Source organism: Colobus angolensis, unplaced genomic scaffold (assembly GCF_000951035.1).
Source record: "Colobus angolensis palliatus isolate OR3802 unplaced genomic scaffold, Cang.pa_1.0 Scaffold48, whole genome shotgun sequence".
NCBI lineage: Eukaryota > Metazoa > Chordata > Mammalia > Primates > Cercopithecidae > Colobus > Colobus angolensis.
This window is the reverse complement of record NW_012118265.1, coordinates 2,213,400-2,230,703: the sequence shown is the minus strand read 5'-3', so window position 1 is coordinate 2,230,703 and position 17,304 is coordinate 2,213,400. Positions and strand designations below refer to the sequence as shown.

The 17,304-nt window shown below is 36.5% G+C and overlaps 1 protein-coding gene across 1 annotated transcript in view; it reads right to left on the bottom strand.

The window, feature by feature from the left end:
• CPB1 (carboxypeptidase B1 (tissue)) overlaps positions 1-17,304 on the bottom strand; it is a 70,008-nt gene that overhangs the window by 8,997 nt on the left and 43,707 nt on the right. Inside the window, exons 4-10 of the mRNA XM_011958920.1 lie at positions 16,571-16,695; positions 10,393-10,492; positions 10,203-10,304; positions 9,248-9,349; positions 6,248-6,358; positions 6,069-6,159; positions 5,214-5,416 (exon numbers count right to left, since the gene is read on the bottom strand). Coding sequence (XP_011814310.1) covers positions 5,214-5,416; positions 6,069-6,159; positions 6,248-6,358; positions 9,248-9,349; positions 10,203-10,304; positions 10,393-10,492; positions 16,571-16,695 — 834 coding nt within the window. The remainder of the gene's footprint in view (positions 1-5,213; positions 5,417-6,068; positions 6,160-6,247; positions 6,359-9,247; positions 9,350-10,202; positions 10,305-10,392; positions 10,493-16,570; positions 16,696-17,304) is intronic.

Below are 17,304 nucleotides of genomic sequence, written 5' to 3'. Positions count from 1 at the left end.
GAGGAGCTGGGACTACAGGCATGTGCCACCACATCCAGCCAAATTTTTGTATTTTTGGTAGGGAAGAGGTTTCACCATGTTGGCCAGGCTGGTCTCAAATTCCTGACCACAAGTGATCCTCCTGCATCGGCCTCCCAAAGTGCTGGGATTACAGGCATGAGCCACCAGGCCTGGCTATGAAATTTTTGATGATTGATAAGCCATGTACTGACCAGGCCTAGTAGGAGAATTTTATCAGGCCAAGAAGTCCCTTAAAGAGCATAATGGTGAATAAGCAACTAGTTTCTTAAATAAATTCTGAGTTTGTCATTTAAAGTTTTTGCCTTTTAAGTGAGAGTATAAATTTGGAGAAAATTCTTGCAGCAGATGTTTTGCGTCTAAAGCCCTGTTCACCTGAGCCGCTGATAAGCACACCTGAAAGCAGAATTGTGGCTTGCTACTCTCGCTATTAGGGACGTGGAGCAGCTGCAATGGGTGATGTGCATAGGTGTGTGCATAGCCCTGCAACTGTCCGCCTTCTAATCACAATATTCTTCCCTCTGATTTTTATGTTTATCTTTAATCATAATCTTGCATTATACTCATATTCTTGAGGAGAGCAGTGGACTTGTGTCTTAGTAATGCCTTAATTAAAACTTCAATTAAGAGGCAGTGAGTGAGGTGCCACTGGACTGGAAGGTGTTAGAATTTAGAGGTAGCTTTCTATCTTTTGTTCACATTTAATACTTTTTTAGAAAGTCTGTCATATTTTTTCTTCTGGTTACTGTTATCTTTTTCCTGGTTAATGAATATATCTCTTTCAAAAGAGTGGGCCAGAATTATAAAGACTAGGCCATTAGAAGTTAGTCATCTCAGCTAACCAGAGTACATCTTTAGTAATGTCCAGAGGCAGAGGTAATTATGATGTATTGTGTGGGATTAAAGACTTTCTGATGAATGTTCTTCTGCAAAGCAGTTCTATGGGGTACCACCATGGAATGTACTCACTTAAATATGTGTTTGTGTGTCTTTGGAAATTGAGGCAGCCTAGAAGATTCTTCAGGAGCCAGTAGCTTTAGACCCAGGGCTACCCTGACTACTAGTGTTGGCTTCACCAAGCCTTCCATGTCTCAGCTGGAAAATGACAAACAGACCAGAGAATTTCTAAGACTTTTCTAGGCATAACATTCTGTGCTTCTAATGCAGAGAAATGGTGCGAGACTCATGCCCTGGATTGACACCTTTGTGTAGTGCACTCTCCTTTCCATTTTGTTAATCTGTGGAGAGGGACAAGATACTTGTTGGCTAGATATTCTTCTGGCATCCCATTTTTCACATTTTTCACTTTCCCAATTTTCAAGTTGTATTATTATTATTATTATTATTATTATTATTAACAGTGTCATGTAGACATCTTTGCGGCGGAAGGTGTACCAAAGATTGGGTGCTTCCTCCTGCCCAATAAGTGCAGCCATTTGGTTAGGTTTGAAAGCCTTTTTTCCCAGTTTTAATTTCTCTGACAATAATGAGGTCACAGAATTCAATATTTCATTGTCCTTTACAATTTTGGAAATCTAAATTCATTGTTTTTCTTCTAAGTCTTAAAACTTCCTTTGACAGTAGTGGCCACTTTATATTAAAGAGGTCTATACTGAGAGACTGGACAGTTTATGAGGCCCTTAGAAGCTCAGAGTGCACTTTGTATTCTTGCTTTAAACAATATAGTATGAGTAAAAGCAGTTTGCAAATGGGAAAGCATTATATGTGTGAGATATTCTTGTTATTCCATCTCCCTTCTGCTCTGCTAAATATATCTTTTCTAGTAGTCTTCTCTGCAATCCATATAATACTTTTCCTGTTCTTTACTTCATTGGTCTTTGGCATTCTTATCTCTGCCCTTCTTTCTTCGGAAGGTTGTCTTATGATGTGAGTAATTATTAGGCAAGCTACATATAAAATCATTCAGAAATGAAGCCACATAAATTTTTATCATGACTCAGATATCAAAGGGCTGCTGCTTATAGGATGTCCTAAGTTTGGGCTGAAAATGTTAACATAAGAACAAAATAATTTCCTTTAGTCTAGTCTTATTGTCATTGAAACATATATATTTTTTGCTATAAATATAATAATAATTTTATAGATATAAAGAAAAATAGAAATCCCATGTATACCAATGACTTGGCAGAATGCTATATAAGTCCTCATTGTTTCCTTTAAATTTTAATGTGGTATGACGCAAGAATTCATCTTCCTAATGTTTTACTACCTTTTGTTTTCTGCAGCAGAGTCACATTTCTCTATGTAAGAATTAATACGGAGGCACTAGATTTGGGTGGAAAATTAACCTTTCTAGATCAAGGCTTATTTTTTTTTCCCCTTGAAATCCTCTTTGCAAATAAAAACTAAAAATGTTAAGATTGATGTTTTTGAGAGACTCATATTCTTTTTTGTCCATACATATATCTGTAATTGCACTATAGTTAATGAGCTTGTTTTAGCAAAATGTGCTTTGGAAGTAAGTAAATTGGAATTCTACCATACAAGAAAATGTTGGAAGGATCTCTAGCTACTCAAAATATTAAAGTTGCTTTGGTGTACTAAACTAAATTCAGACACCAAATGAATCAGATAATCAAATAACAGTCACCTTAAGTAGCATGCCACTTACTAGTGGCATTTAAGCATTTCTTTTAAGATAGTAGAGGAAAGCTTAATCAATAGAGAAAATTATTGGAAATTAAAAATAACTTAAATCAATGAGTATGATATATCAAATTCAAGTTTTGCATTTTAGTCACCTGTCTTGTACTCTGGTAAAGATAAAAGTGGCATGTGGCCGGGTGCGGTGGCTCAAGCCTATAATCCCAGCACTTTGGGAGGCCGAGACGGGCGGATCACGAGGTCAGGAGATTGAGACCATCCTGGCGAACACGGTGAAACCCCGTCTCTACTAAAAAATACAAAAAAACTAGCCAGGCGAGGTGGCGGGCGCCTCTAGTCCCAGCTACTCGGGAGGCTGAGGCAGGAGAATGGCGTAAACCTGGGAGGCGGAGTTTGCAGTGAGCTGAGATCCGGCCACTGCACTCCAGCCTGGGCGACAGAGCGAGACTCCGTCTCAAAAAAAAAAAAGAAAAAGGTGGCATGTACTTTTATTTGAACTTTTTAGTTTTGTGTGTGTAGAAACATGCATCCAAAATAAGATTATTTTGTGGCTTGTGCTTTTTCTCCATTTGAGAATAGATTATGAACATTTTACTTCGGTAGAATTCTACTTATTATACTTCATTGGCAATTAGAATTTAACAACAATTTTGGAGGACAGGATTTTGGATAGTATCTCTTTTACTATTACCTCTCCTTGACTTTAAACAAAGAAGTGACTCTTAGGGAAGAGTATCAGTGACTCACGTTCTGTTGGAACAGTTTTACACCATTTGGCGCACATGTGAATTGGCCCATTAAAACTGCTAACTCTGAGGCTTGCTTCTTTTGCTGGAGAAAATTCCCTTAGGAAGTAGCAAAAATTATTCATAATATTCTAGAGGCAGGACTTACTTGCCTTTTTTTTTTTTTTTAAAGGATGATTTGGAGACTGTTAGAGTAGCCTAGATTCTGGTTGTTATTGTATACAACTAGTGGCAACAAAGCTGTCTCATCACTAAAAGGGCTTACGCTTATTCCTTGAATAGGAAGTGTATTGAATAAGAAAACTTTGGCAGCTCAGCTTCCAGGAACACTTTAAGCTTTATTCTGTTAGTGTTAGTCTTTTAGTATTTATGTCTAAACCTAGTTGATACTGAAGCAAACTGGATATATATATTATTGCTACTCTCAATGTGTTTTGTAATTTTAATTTTTATATTTTAATTATTAACTCATTAGTATGTAGTTATGGCTTTGACTTTTTCTCTTCTGATATGGCACAACTTAAATATATTTACATGAGTTATACAAACTACATACCCCCACCTCCTCTTTTCTGGTGGCCAGAAATTTTGGACAGAAATGAGGAGCCAACCACACCCATCTCTGGGACAGCAAGACTGTGAGCGCCCACTGGGAGCACATACAGACCGAGCTTAAATGAAAAACTGAAATGCTTAGCGGTGCTAACTTATATATATTGGCCACGGATGGGGAAAAATGAAAAGCTTTTTGAAAAACTGTATTTTTTTTAAAGAAAAGGGCCCATCCAACTATTAGCTATCAATTTTCTAGGAGATGGGGTTATTTTTCTGATTTGTTCTCAAAATATTTACAGCATTACATATTTTATTTGGCCTCTGAAAGACCGATTCTGAAAGTATAAAACAACATTTTTCAGTTTTAAAGTTACTGGGTCTTCAAATTTATTCATTTAGGTAAGCCAAATATGCATGTCATTGTCTAAGTGGAATATATTTTTTTTTTTTTGGCGTAACTCAAATGCTTTAAATCTTATATTTGCTCTTTTAGTTTATTGGTGCCAACTTCTGGCAGCCAGATGTTTCACAAATTAATGAAATATTGTTTGAAAGATTCAAACATGCTTATTTAAAAAATTATTCATTGACGTGATATTTCTCAACGAGAAAACTCATTATTTAACTGCTCAAGAGATTATGTCTTGATTGTTCAATAAGATTGCTAGTTTTTTTGATGTCAGAGATTCTTAAATTTCTTTGCTTTATGCCCTGTATGTGGTAAAGACTCATTCACATTATTTGTTCATTGATTGATTTACTTTTGAGTCTCACCCAATCAAAAAGTGAAATAAACAGTTTTAGTATTTAATGACTAAACCTGATATCACCCAAGTGTGACAAATTCCTAATGACATCTGCTATGCTCTGCTATGCTCTGGATCTGTGTCAAATTTAGCTCAGGGCAGCTTGACAAAACTGACTGAAAATAATATGTATGTGATCAAGCTACTTTGTTGATTATCTCAAATGCATCTGAAATCATCATGTAAGTCAGTATTGTGGTGAAGCCAGAGGAAATGGAACTATCGTCATTTTGAAGATTAGTCAATAAATCACATGTGGGGAACAATTTCCTGTATGAAAATCGTATTTCTTTTAGCCAACTCCAGATTCCTTATACATCTGTAATAAGTTTTTCAATTCTACTATCAAAAAATCAATAAAGGGACTTCCAGAAAGTGTTCTTATAATGATTTTTTTTTTTTCAGGATTAGAATTTTAAAAATCTCAACAGTAAAATATCATACCTACTACTTTGCTACTTACCAACTCATCATTGTTCTCACCGAGTTTGTAAGCATATGAGTAAGGGTAGATTAACATTTGGGAGTATGAGTGGATTGTCAGATATGCCTTGATGGAAGAGAGTTTGTTGCGGATGAAATCAGCCAGGGCCTTGGTCTCCTTTTCAGACTCTGCAGCAGGCCCACAGTAAGTTTCATCACAGGGGTTTCGAGAGGCTCCAGTTTCTGGAAAAACATGTAATGTTAATGGCAAGGATCACCTAATAAGGTTTTTGTGAGGTTGTTTTAAACTTTCAAATTAGGAAGTTGTTTTCGTAGGAGTCCTAATCAAGGAGTCCTTATAGTTGTCCCTATTATGTATATATTATGTAGTAAAATATCCATTTAATCACAGGATTAGGATGGTATGTTTTTAAGCTAACATGGTAAAAAGTTGCACGTGGAATCACCAATGTGTCTCCATGTAGTATCAATATAGTGTAAGAATATTAATAAGCAGGGGACAAACTAATATCCATGAAAACATTTTTAGTATGATTATTCTTAATTGCATTACAATTTTATGTAAATAATGACTTATTTAATGGCTGTCTCCCTCTCTAGACTATACATTCCATGAGTAGTAGGATTATGTCTGGTTTGTTCAGCCTTGTATTTTCAGCATCTAGCACAGCTGGGAACACAACAGAGTTCTCAATATGTTTTAGTCACTTGAATTAAATATTTTTTTTTTTTTTTGGTGCTTTTAGAAAGTTAGAACTTTAAAATATAAAACTTTGCAGTTTTTTTTTTTTTATTTTAGACACTATTGTGTTTTCTTATTTTTCCTCTTATGTTTTTCAATGGATACATGCAAAATGGCTAGCCAGATACTTACCGCACCAACCAGCGTCAAAATTTCTGTTGGGGTCGGTGCCAACGCAGCTAGATCCAGCATGGGTAGAGCGAGTCTTTCTCCAAAATCGGCTCTGAAAGTGGACTATATGGTTAGGACAAATATAATAGAGAGAGGTTGGTTTTAATTTAATCAGCCTCTCTCAGTATTGTTGCATATACCTTGGTCCAGGTGTAGACGTAGCCGTCGATATTGAGCACAGGCAGGATATAAAAGTCTAACTTGTTGAGAAGCTCTGTTATTTGGATCTCACTTCCATAGGTACGAACAGCCTGTATGTGAATTATGAAGAGGAATGTCATGGAAAAATGAAACATATGATGCTGTTAAAATTTACAAAGACTGTTGAATGTTAACTTTGGTAACAAAAACAGTATTTCCTATTGAGGATGGACAATATTAATATTTAAAAAGCAATCAGCAAATTACTACCAATACTTGATATTTTTATTTATAATTGTTATTTCTAATTCTTCTCTGCTTCCAGGATATATCTATTGCATCCTTCTTATTTTAACTTTTTACTTTAATGAGAAACTTATTTAATTAAAGACTTCTGAAGAACATATATACTCATTTCTTTTAAGATAACAACTACAATAGGTTTTTTCAAAGTTGGTAGGGTATAAGTGTAAGACCTAGCTCTGGTAAGAAGTTCTGTGGATAGCTCTGCGTGTTCTTAATAATGTCATTTAGAAATGTATTTCTTTTCTATGAAACCTCCTGTAGATGATCTCACTAGAGGGAATGTCCAATATAACAAGGTAATGAGAATGCCTCTCACAATAAGCTCACACTCAGGGATTTTGGGAAGGCTCTCACCAACACCCCAAGCTGCATAGTGATGGGAGTTTCCTTTGTTGTCTTTCTCAAGAAGGGACAATCCTGTTGTCCCTGTTAAGTAATGTAGACACTTATCTATGAATGAGGGACATCATGCCTACTTAATATGTTCCCTTAGTCATGGTCCCTCTGATCCAGCATCATATTAAACTTAAATTCAACCCTTCCCTAGGCTTGCTTGAATAAACATTAAAATAGATTAGACTTCTATGTGTGAACAGTTTTTATATACTATTTGTAATTATATATATATATATAAATTAATTACAATATTACATGATCAAGCATGTGCTTTTTAGGTTACAGGAGCTATACAATCATGTTCTTTTAATGGTCTGCAAATTGGAAAAATAGTAAAATTTCATTCTAAGATCCAGTTATCCTCTTCTAAAAGGTAGACGGTGAGCTACATAGTGAAGCTAAGCGATGCCAATCTGATACATAATGTCTAGAAACCAAGACTATATAACAAATATATACGGAAGTGCTTCACACAAAAATTATGTTGTATATGATAATATTCTTATATATTTAAAGCACTTCAATGTTTTCAACTTTTAAATTTGAAATAATTTTAGACTTACAGAAGAATTGCAAAAGTAGTTCCCATATACCCTTCATCCAGCTTCCTGAATGTTACCATCTTACATAACCATGGTATAATTTTCAAAGTGAAGAAATTAACAGTGATACAATACTATAAACTAATTTATAGACTTTATTCAGATTTCACAAGTTTATCCACTAATATCCTTTTTCCATTCTCGTTTCCAATCTAGGATCCTACATTGCTTTTATTTGTCTTGTCTCCATTGTCTCCTCTGATCTGTGACAGGTCTTCAGTCTTTTTGTGTTTTATGACTTTAATACTGTTGAAGAGTTCTGGTCAGGTTATTTTGCAGAATGCCCCTTACTTTGAGTTTGTCTAAATTATTTTTCAAAATTAAATTTTGTTTATGATTAAAGGAGGTCACTTATTTTAAGGAAGAATGCCACATATCACAATGTGATATGTCTTTTCACTACATAATATCTGAAGGTACATGATATTGATATGTCTTATTTATTACTGGTGATGTCAACCTTGATCACTTAGTTAAGGTAGTTCCTTCTGCTAGGTTTATCCACTGTAAGTTTTCCCTTTATAATGAATACATTTTTGGGAGGAGATAACTTTGAGACTGTGCAAATATCCTGTTTCTCCCTAAACTTTTACCCACTAATTTTATATCCATCTGTGGATTTGCCTGACATGATTATTGCTGTGGTGTTCTAGTGATGATTTTATGTTTTGCTCATTCTTTGTACATATATTAGTTGTAATTCTTCTGCAAGAAGGAGTTGTTCTTTGCCTCTCTTTTATTTATTGAATCGTCTATGCATATCAGTATAGACTTATTCATATTTTAAAACTTGTTTTTAAAAGGCTTTTATATATATCTTATTATTAGAATGATAAGGCATGAAAAACAGTATCATTTAGAGTAAGGACTACTATGCACTATTTTCTTCTGAAGTATACAATTATTATTAGCCAGGAGATAATGATCCAATTGGTTTAACCACAACCATTAGGTTTTTTATTTTTAATTTTTTTTTTTTTTGAGACGGAGTCTCGCTCTGTCGCCCGGGCTGGAGTGCAGTGGCCAGATCTCAGCTCACTGCAAGCTCCGCCTCCCGGGTTTATGCCATTCTCCTGCCTCAGCCTCCGAGTAGCTGGGACTACAGGTGCCCGCCACCTTGCCCGGCTAGTTGTTTGTATTTTTTTAGTAGAGATAGGGTTTCACCGTGTTAGCCAGGATGGTCTCGATCTCCTGACCTTGTGATCCGCCCGTCTCGGCCTCCCAAAGTGCTGGGATTACAGGCTTGAGCCACCGCGCCTGGCCACCATTAGGTTTTACATGACCAACCACTATCCTAGTTGTTGGACTCTCTACCAAATGTGGGTGAGAAAGTTCAGATGAGTGAAATTCAAATAAGTACAATTTTTTTTTTTTTTTTTTTTTTTTTTGAGATGAGGTTTCACCATGTTGCCCAGGCTGGTCTCCAATTCCTGGGCCCAAGCAATCCACCTGTCTCGGCCTCCCAAAGTGCTAGGGTTATAGGCATGAGCCACTGCACCTGGCCCATAAATGGAATTTTCTGTTTAAAATCTTGCCTTATAAAGGTCTGTTGGTGGAAGTTGAAACTAATTTCCAAAATTGGGAACTTGTAATTGTGGATTTTTTTCTGTGTTATTATTCTCTCTAGGTTTTAAGCAATTAATTGAAAATTAAAACATACATATCTCTTTGCCAAAAACCACTCTACACACTGACCTCTCTTACAAACCACTGGCAAAATGCAGGAGAAATCCACTCTCTGGCATGGAAACCACAGTCTATGAAAATGGCAGGCTTATTTTGTCCAGCTTTGCCAACCTATTGCAAACAAAAGGAAAAGGGAAACCATGATTCATCATAGGACATTCAGGGGTTAACCTCCACTACCCGTCTTGGCTTGAGACTGAACAAGTGAAACCCAACAGCAGCAAGAGCTGGATCCCATGATTAAATCAAATTAAAATATAATACTAACACAGTATGTTCTCGCTTCTAGACTCACAATGTTTGAGCTGAAAGCTTATATGGCTGTTTATTACTTTTATTAAGCTTGACAAGCTCATATTTTCAGATGATGCTTGATTACCCTGCTTAATTTTACTCATGTGGAGGTTATTTTCAGCTGCTGTTATTAGGTGACATGACCAAGACAACTGGATGAGTAATTAGAAGTAATCATGATTATTGCTAATCTTGTAAGAATTTTTACTACTCTCTCACTTATTCCTTGTCTTTTTATTTCCTTCATTAGAATTACATGACAAAAATGGTGTTAGAAAATGACAGAAACAAATTGTTGATATGCTTTGTAATGTTGTCTGATAGACATGAAGTTTATGAACCTCTTTAGCAAATGGATTTGCAAACGACAGCTGGGAAAGAAGAATTGCATCAAGGTAGATAATCATTTACATTGCTTACAGGAATGTGGTTAAATTTGTAGGTCTTCTCTTATTTTATTGCATTTTTCCTTTTGAATAAATCAAAATAATGATTTAAAAATCCACATATGATAAAAGAAGCTGGGGAATCTGGTTCCCTCGGGGGTGTAGGCAGGAAAGAGTTATAACAATGTTTGGGATAAGCATGTCTGTGAAACAGATGTTCGTATGTTAGAATTCATTGATTTAAAGCCCTCAGACATGGCAAGGTCATGGTTAAAAATGATTACCTTGAGGAGGTAAATATCACGTCCCTCAAATGTGGTTCCGATAACACTGCGAGAGATGAGGGCTGGATTCTCAGTGGCGACTTGTTGAGTCCAAGCCTCTATCTACCAAATAGAATCATTTGTAGATCAGTGTGGCATTCTTGGTTCAATTCCCAAAGTAATATCTGTCTAAATCATGTGTACATCATACCGTTTCCCACTTGTTGTACTTCTCATAACTGTGTCCTGTTGCACGAGCCCGGCTATCAAACTGAGCCTCCACCACATTTCTCAGGTTGCTTATCAGTACCCTGCAACGAACCAAAGTGGGTGTTCCTATGAACATAAGTGTATTTTTCCCCAGTGAACACACATAAAGCCCCAGAGCCGCTGCTTTAGCAGATGGCACAGTGCACTCTCCATAAATTCTCATGTCGTCCTCTGGTTCTTCCTGATGACCTTCAGCTGCTCCAGGGAGATTCTGTTACTGATCGTAAAGAGTGAGTAAGTCACGAAGAAGGATACTGGAGAGTGCAAGCAAAATAGGATCTTCCTCAGCCCAAACCTCAGGTATTTGACTATCTGTGAACCTTAAACTTGGAAAATGGTTGCCCCTGGTACCTGGGACATTTTGGGTCAGGGCCTTGGATTTCCACACAACAGTATGTACTTGAAGCCTGTCTATGGTCTTTCTTCCTCAGGACTTTTCTGAATTTAGAACTAAAAGTCTTGTGTTCCAGAGAGCTACTCAATCCTGGGTAAATGGGAGGAGTTGTCACTTTGGAACTGTCTCTAGGTTCTGAGAAAAATATCTTGTCTGGAAATTCTGAAATATTAACAAGCTGAAGATTTACTAGGTAAAAGAAGAATGGGTTTAAAGAACTAGTTTCTATTTGCTTGTCTTTTGGGTGGTTTAAGTAATCTAATAATGGTTCTGTAGCAAGGTAATATGAAAAGTGGTAACAGAAACTTTTGAGGCCTACCTGTTTAGATAAATGAATTGTTCAGGTGATAGTTTCCATTATGAGGCCAGTCTGAAGGTGTGTATGAGTGTGATTTCACTTCCCTTTCTACTTTGAGTGAAAATTATTCTTGGAAGAGAGAAAAGTTTATGATCATTAGTATCCTTGATCACAGTACTGTGAATATTACAGACAGAGGCCACTTTGCAGAAATTTCTATTATCCAGTTAAACCTTGAAATGATTTTATCTGACATACAGAGAATTGCAGACACACATCAAAAGTCTGCTTCTCCTCTGGCTGCCCCAAGGACATTCTGATGAAGTATGTCAGGGACATCCTCTGAAGCTTCCTCCTGGTCACTCCTTCGATTGGTGAACTTGGGTATGAACTTGCGTCTGTTTTTGGAAAGTGTAATAAATTAATACTAAACAGGATCTGTTTCCTAGCAAAAGACAAACATTTTCTTAAGGTCTTAACTATCTTAAGGTAGTAATTAAAAAGGAAAAAATGCAGATTTTAGAAGTTATTCCATGGAAAAACATTTTCTATTGAACAGCTGCCAATGCTTTGTGAGTATATTAGTTTTCTATGGCTGCTGTCAGTTGCCATAGACTTAGTGGCTTAAAATATATAAAATTTATTATTTTATAGTTCTGTAGGTTAGAATTCCAACATAAGTCTCACTGGGATAAAAATGAGATGTGGCTAAAAAAGAGGTATCAACAGGGAAGCTCTAGGGGATAATCTAATTCCTTGCCCTTTCTAGTTCTGAGAGGTCACCTGCATTCCTTGGCTATACCCTTTTCTCCACTTTCAAGGTTCCAACAGCAGACAAAGTCCTCACATCCAATCACTGTGACCTCTTCTCCCTCTCTCTTTCACTTTAAAGACCCATGATTACAGTGGACCTATAGGACAATCCAGAATAATCTCCCTATTTTAACATCAGCTGATTAGGAACCTTAATTCCATCTATAAACTTAATTCCTCTTTGTGATAAACATGACATATTCAGATGTTCTGGGGATTAGGATACAGAGTTTTTGGGGGAACATCAGTCAGTCTGCTATAGTTAGGAACAGTGATTTTAGTCAGCACTATATTCACTACCCCAATTATATTCACCACCCCAATTGAATTGTTAAGGAATAGGGTGGAAGTAGAAGGAATCATGAATAAGGAATCAAAAGATCAAGGTCATAGTTTTGCCCAACTCATAAATTGGCTTTAGAAAAGTCATCTAATCCCTGGACCTTATGTCATAAGTTTTAGAATAGGGTCATTTGATTAGTAAATATTCAACATCCTTTTCAATTCCAAAATGCTGTGGCTTGATTCCAATCCATAAGCCTTAGTCATTTACATACATGTCTTCCAAGTTTATGAAAAAAATAAAAATTTGCCAGTTACCACTGTCATAACTCAGGAAAACGTGGAGGAAAACTAAAAAATAGATAGTTCAGAAAAATGATATTCAAGGATAACAAAAAACTAAAAACAGACTAACCAAACCAAAGCAAAGCAAGCCAAGCAAGACAAAAACCTGGAAACAATGACAAAGAAAATCAACCGACAGAAACTGCTAAGAAGACAATTATGTCTCGATATCATAATGTGAAAGAACAAATCTTACCTAGCAAGGATGAGCTTCTCGGAATGAAAAAAAAAAAAAAAAAAAAAATCCAAGAGGAACCAGAAAATGACATCCTCTTTCATTTCAAAGCTTCCAGACATATTGCTATCCTCTTACCTGTACCCAACCCTTTAGTTCAAATTATTATTTATTTATTTATTTTTGAGATGGAGTCTCTTTCTGTCGCCCAGGCTGGCGTGCAGTGGTGCAATCACGGCTCACTGCAAGCTCCGCTTCCCAAGTTCACGCCATGCTCCTGCCTCAGCCTCCCAAGTAGCTGGGACTACAGGCACCCGCCACCGCACCTGGCTAATTTGTTGTATTTTTAGTAGAGACGGGGTTTCACCGTGTTAGCCAGGATGGTCTTGATCTCCTGACCTGATGATCCACCTGCCTCGGCTTCCGAAGGTGCTGGGATTACAGGCGTGAGCCACCGCGACCGGCTGAGTTTAAATTATTTAGAAGGATCGGTGACTGTGTGGGGGCTGGCATTTCATTTGGTACTAAGAGACATTCTGTTAGAGTTATTACTACGTTAAATATTAAACATTTTCATCAATATCCAGGAAAAAGAAGCATAAAAAACCAGTTAGTTAAATTGAAGATGACACCCAAGAGTAAAAATATCCTCTAGTAACTTGCAAAAGAGCATCAGAGTGCGGTTGAAATGTGGTGCTGACTTTTGCTTGAAGGCGGGGGACTGACCTCAAATAATCCTTCCCAGTCCTGTGGTTATTTGATTTTATTAGATTTAGGACAAAGTACTACTTTAGCTATATTACAAAATATTATTACTAAATAATGAGCTTCCATTCTAGAAGATTAAAACAATGCCTCACAGCTCCAAAATAGAGAAGCATGTATAGTGTTTTATACTTTCATATGCTCATTTTATAGTGCCATCCAACTTCTCCTTTTTTTTTTTTTTTTTTTTTAAACACGCAAGCAAATTAGATAACTGGGACTCCCAAAAAAGCAAGGAACACAATGTCTGAGAAGTAAAGAAAGACATGACTCAGTTTTATCTCCCTTTCAGATGTCTGGAAAATGGAATATTTGATCAGTACCTGGATTTTGTGCCCACTGCTATTGAAGAACATTACTACGTGCCTATTGCTATCCTAGGACACCATCCTGTATACCTCTGAAATATGTAGAAAAATGCTGATATATGTTTGAGCAACAATCAGTCTCCCTGGATCAAGTAGGGCAAAGGCAATCTTTCTATAGTCTGTAGCAGAGAATTCCATGGAGGGCAGGCCACCTAAAGGTTCTGTCAACTTAGCTTCATCACCATAAGTTGGAAATTTACGCTATCTGATTCCTAGTCTTTCTGTTACTAAGGGTGAAACTTTGGCATTTAAAACTACAGTTATCTTTCTTTTTGCACACATTTTGATTTTTTTCCTATGATACTTCAGGATCTGATTAAAGCTGCCAAATAATACAGGTCTTGGTGAAGAGGGTTGGAAACACCGAAAAAATCTGAGAAGTTATTTTGGTAGAACTTGTGTGCAGCAGATGGTTCTTGTCATACACAAACACTACTGCAAATTTTTGCCAGCAGGAAATCATCTAAATACAAGTTAGTTACCATATGAGGTAATAATGGGATGCACAGGGACTGCTTGCAACCCCAGCAAGGATATTGCTGGTATGCTTCTCCAGGATTTCCAGGGACTTATTATTATTTAATATTTCAAAAATTATATGCTACAAATGTGCTAAGCAGTGAACAGAGAAGCAAAAATTAACAAGCTCTTAGCCCTCAGGGGATGTCCTATGTTCTAGATGAGACAACATTCATACACAATTCCCAAAAAGTTCACCACTAAAAAGGAAAGTGAATTTTCTATCTGATTATAAATAGAGATTGAAATTCTATCAGAAACCATTTTACTGTTTTGTGATAAGGGTAGAATTAAGACATCATTCAGGTAGCTAGATTTAATCTATGGTCTCTGATCTTTGTTTTTCTTAAAGAATTACAAAGAAACTCATCTTTTTGAATGCTTCTGAATGCTCCAAGGACTAGAATTTTAGATGTCCTTTTCAGTATAATAAAAAGAGCAAAATGTTATAGACATGAATCTTAATCACATCTTGAGACTTACTAGGTTATATCTTTGTTGTAAAAAGACAGTCAATTCTTAAGGTCACATTTTGACACTTTCCTCAGGCAGAAAGCACATAGCTAAGCTTTGTGAGGCATGATAATGGGGTTAAACATAGCAGTTTCTGTAGACTCTTAAAAAATGTATAATCTCCCTCTTTGTACAACAGTAAACCATAGCAGCATTCTCAGCAATATAATACCAGTTGTAATTTATTTATGTATTGTTTTGTTTTATTTTTACAACAGCCCTTTGAGAGAGGCATTATGTCTTCATTTTATGGATAAGAAAGCTGAAGCTCAGAAAGGTTGAGCAAATTACCCACAATCACACAGCAATGTGCAAAGCCAGGATTAGAATCTGGTCTGTTTCTTTCCCAAAGCCTTTACTTGTTGCACTATGCTACACCACTTCTCCTAATGGAGGTACAGATTTTATAGGTGACAATTCTGACATCTTCACTGGCACAGATACTATTCTTTTACATTTTTAAGATGCGAAAAGCAAGAGAAATTTCTGTTAAAATTATATAGGTTACATTTTTCCAAAACATAACGAAGACTTGAGTTTGTGATGGGGGATTGCTGGATAAACATTCGAATGTACAGGACCAGAGCCCAAGACTTTGTCTTTGTGCCTCCCTAATCCACCCACTGGAGGAGGACCTCTGCTTTGTACTAGAGACCTTGTTTCTTCCTTCCCTCTTATGCAAATGTCCTGGGTTAGCATGGTCTCTCCTGCTTCTAAGCCCTAGCATATGGTCTGTTCTCTGCCTAAAGTATGGTTTTTTTCCTCGTCTTTGTCTGGCTAATCAACTCCTATTCATCTTTCAGTTCTCAGCTGACGAATCATTTCCTAGGACAGCCCTCCCTGACCCCTAGACTTGGTCTATTCTTCTGAACTCCAGCTCTTTACTCTTCTTACCATCTATTAGATACTACCACAATTCCTTATTTAAAGTCTGTTTTCCCCTAAAGGATGTGAGGCCATATCTGTCCTTATTGGAACTTGATACATGTAGGCATTCAATATTGATTTGTTGGATCAGCAAATGGACAATTGCCTTTACTTAGGAAGACATTCTTGTATGAAAGACCTAGATGAACCAAAGTGGTATTCAGTGAGGGAGACAGGATCAGCTTAGCCAACTACTCTAGTCTTTGCATCTTTCTTTCCATGCCTTCTCCTACCATTAGAGATAGTGGTGGGACTTTAGAGAAAAAAGGACAGAAGGGTCATTCAGACTGACTCTATACTTCTCCTTATGTTAAAAATGCATAAATAGCCCTCATAGCTCACAATAGGTCTGGCTGATACCCTGGAAAGAAGAGCTGATAAGATTTGGGGTTAAAACTATGTCTGGCTGAGAATAGAGTATCCATTGGTTAGGCCTGTACTCTATACATTGCTTGTAAAATGGACCAAGTCAGATATCTGGCAGAAGACTTGGGGTTCAAGAATAAAAACCATTTTCATTAGAGCAATAACTAAACACAAAATCCATCAGAACTGAAGTCTTAAGACTTGGAATTCAGGGCCAGCTCTGCTGTTACCTATTTATGGGGTACTGGGGAAGGCATGGTCTTGGTCTCATTTCTACCCTCCCAGAGTTATTCAAAGGCTCAGATGAAAGCATGCATGGGAGAGAATTTTAATATTTATAAAACATAAACTTACTCGTGTTGTAGTTCATTCTGCTTTAGAACATTCTCCACAGTGACAATATCTTCTGCTTTAACACGGAAGTCAACTGTACTGTGAGGTTTGATTTGTGTGACAGAATCTGGCTTCCAGAAGTCAATCTGAATAAAGGGCAAGATAAAATATATTGGATACCTATAATTCAATGGGTGAATGATCATCTGTGAGCATGTTATTGCTCTACTCAATTGAGTTATTTTCAAAATCAAATCATCCATGAAATCTGTTGAAAATATTTCCTTTGAGTGAACAAGAGTTGGAACCAAGCAGTTAGATGTTGATAAAACTGTTTACAAATACATATATAACCTTGATTGATTATCAATGAACATGAAAATCATATAATCATTTCCCATAATGCTAGTTAGTTGTATTTTGTTCTTTTCTATTTATTGATTTTCTGGATCACTAGCTTATTGGGATAGTAGTGTTGTGGTAATGGATCTATGTGTTAGATGAATGATGAATTAACTAGAACTACAAAATTTAATGGAGAAATATAAAGCTGTTTTACTTTTTAATGGACGTATGCATTTTTCTTGGAACTCAATTCTGTGCAAGTCACAGTAATATGTGGAACCAGGAGCATCCCTGACTTGTGGTGGATACATCAGAAAGAAAAATGATATCTTTTCACAATGGGTATATTGGCACTGTGGCTGGAAACAAATTGCTCTTGGGGATCTAGTCATGTACTGACATTTTCATTT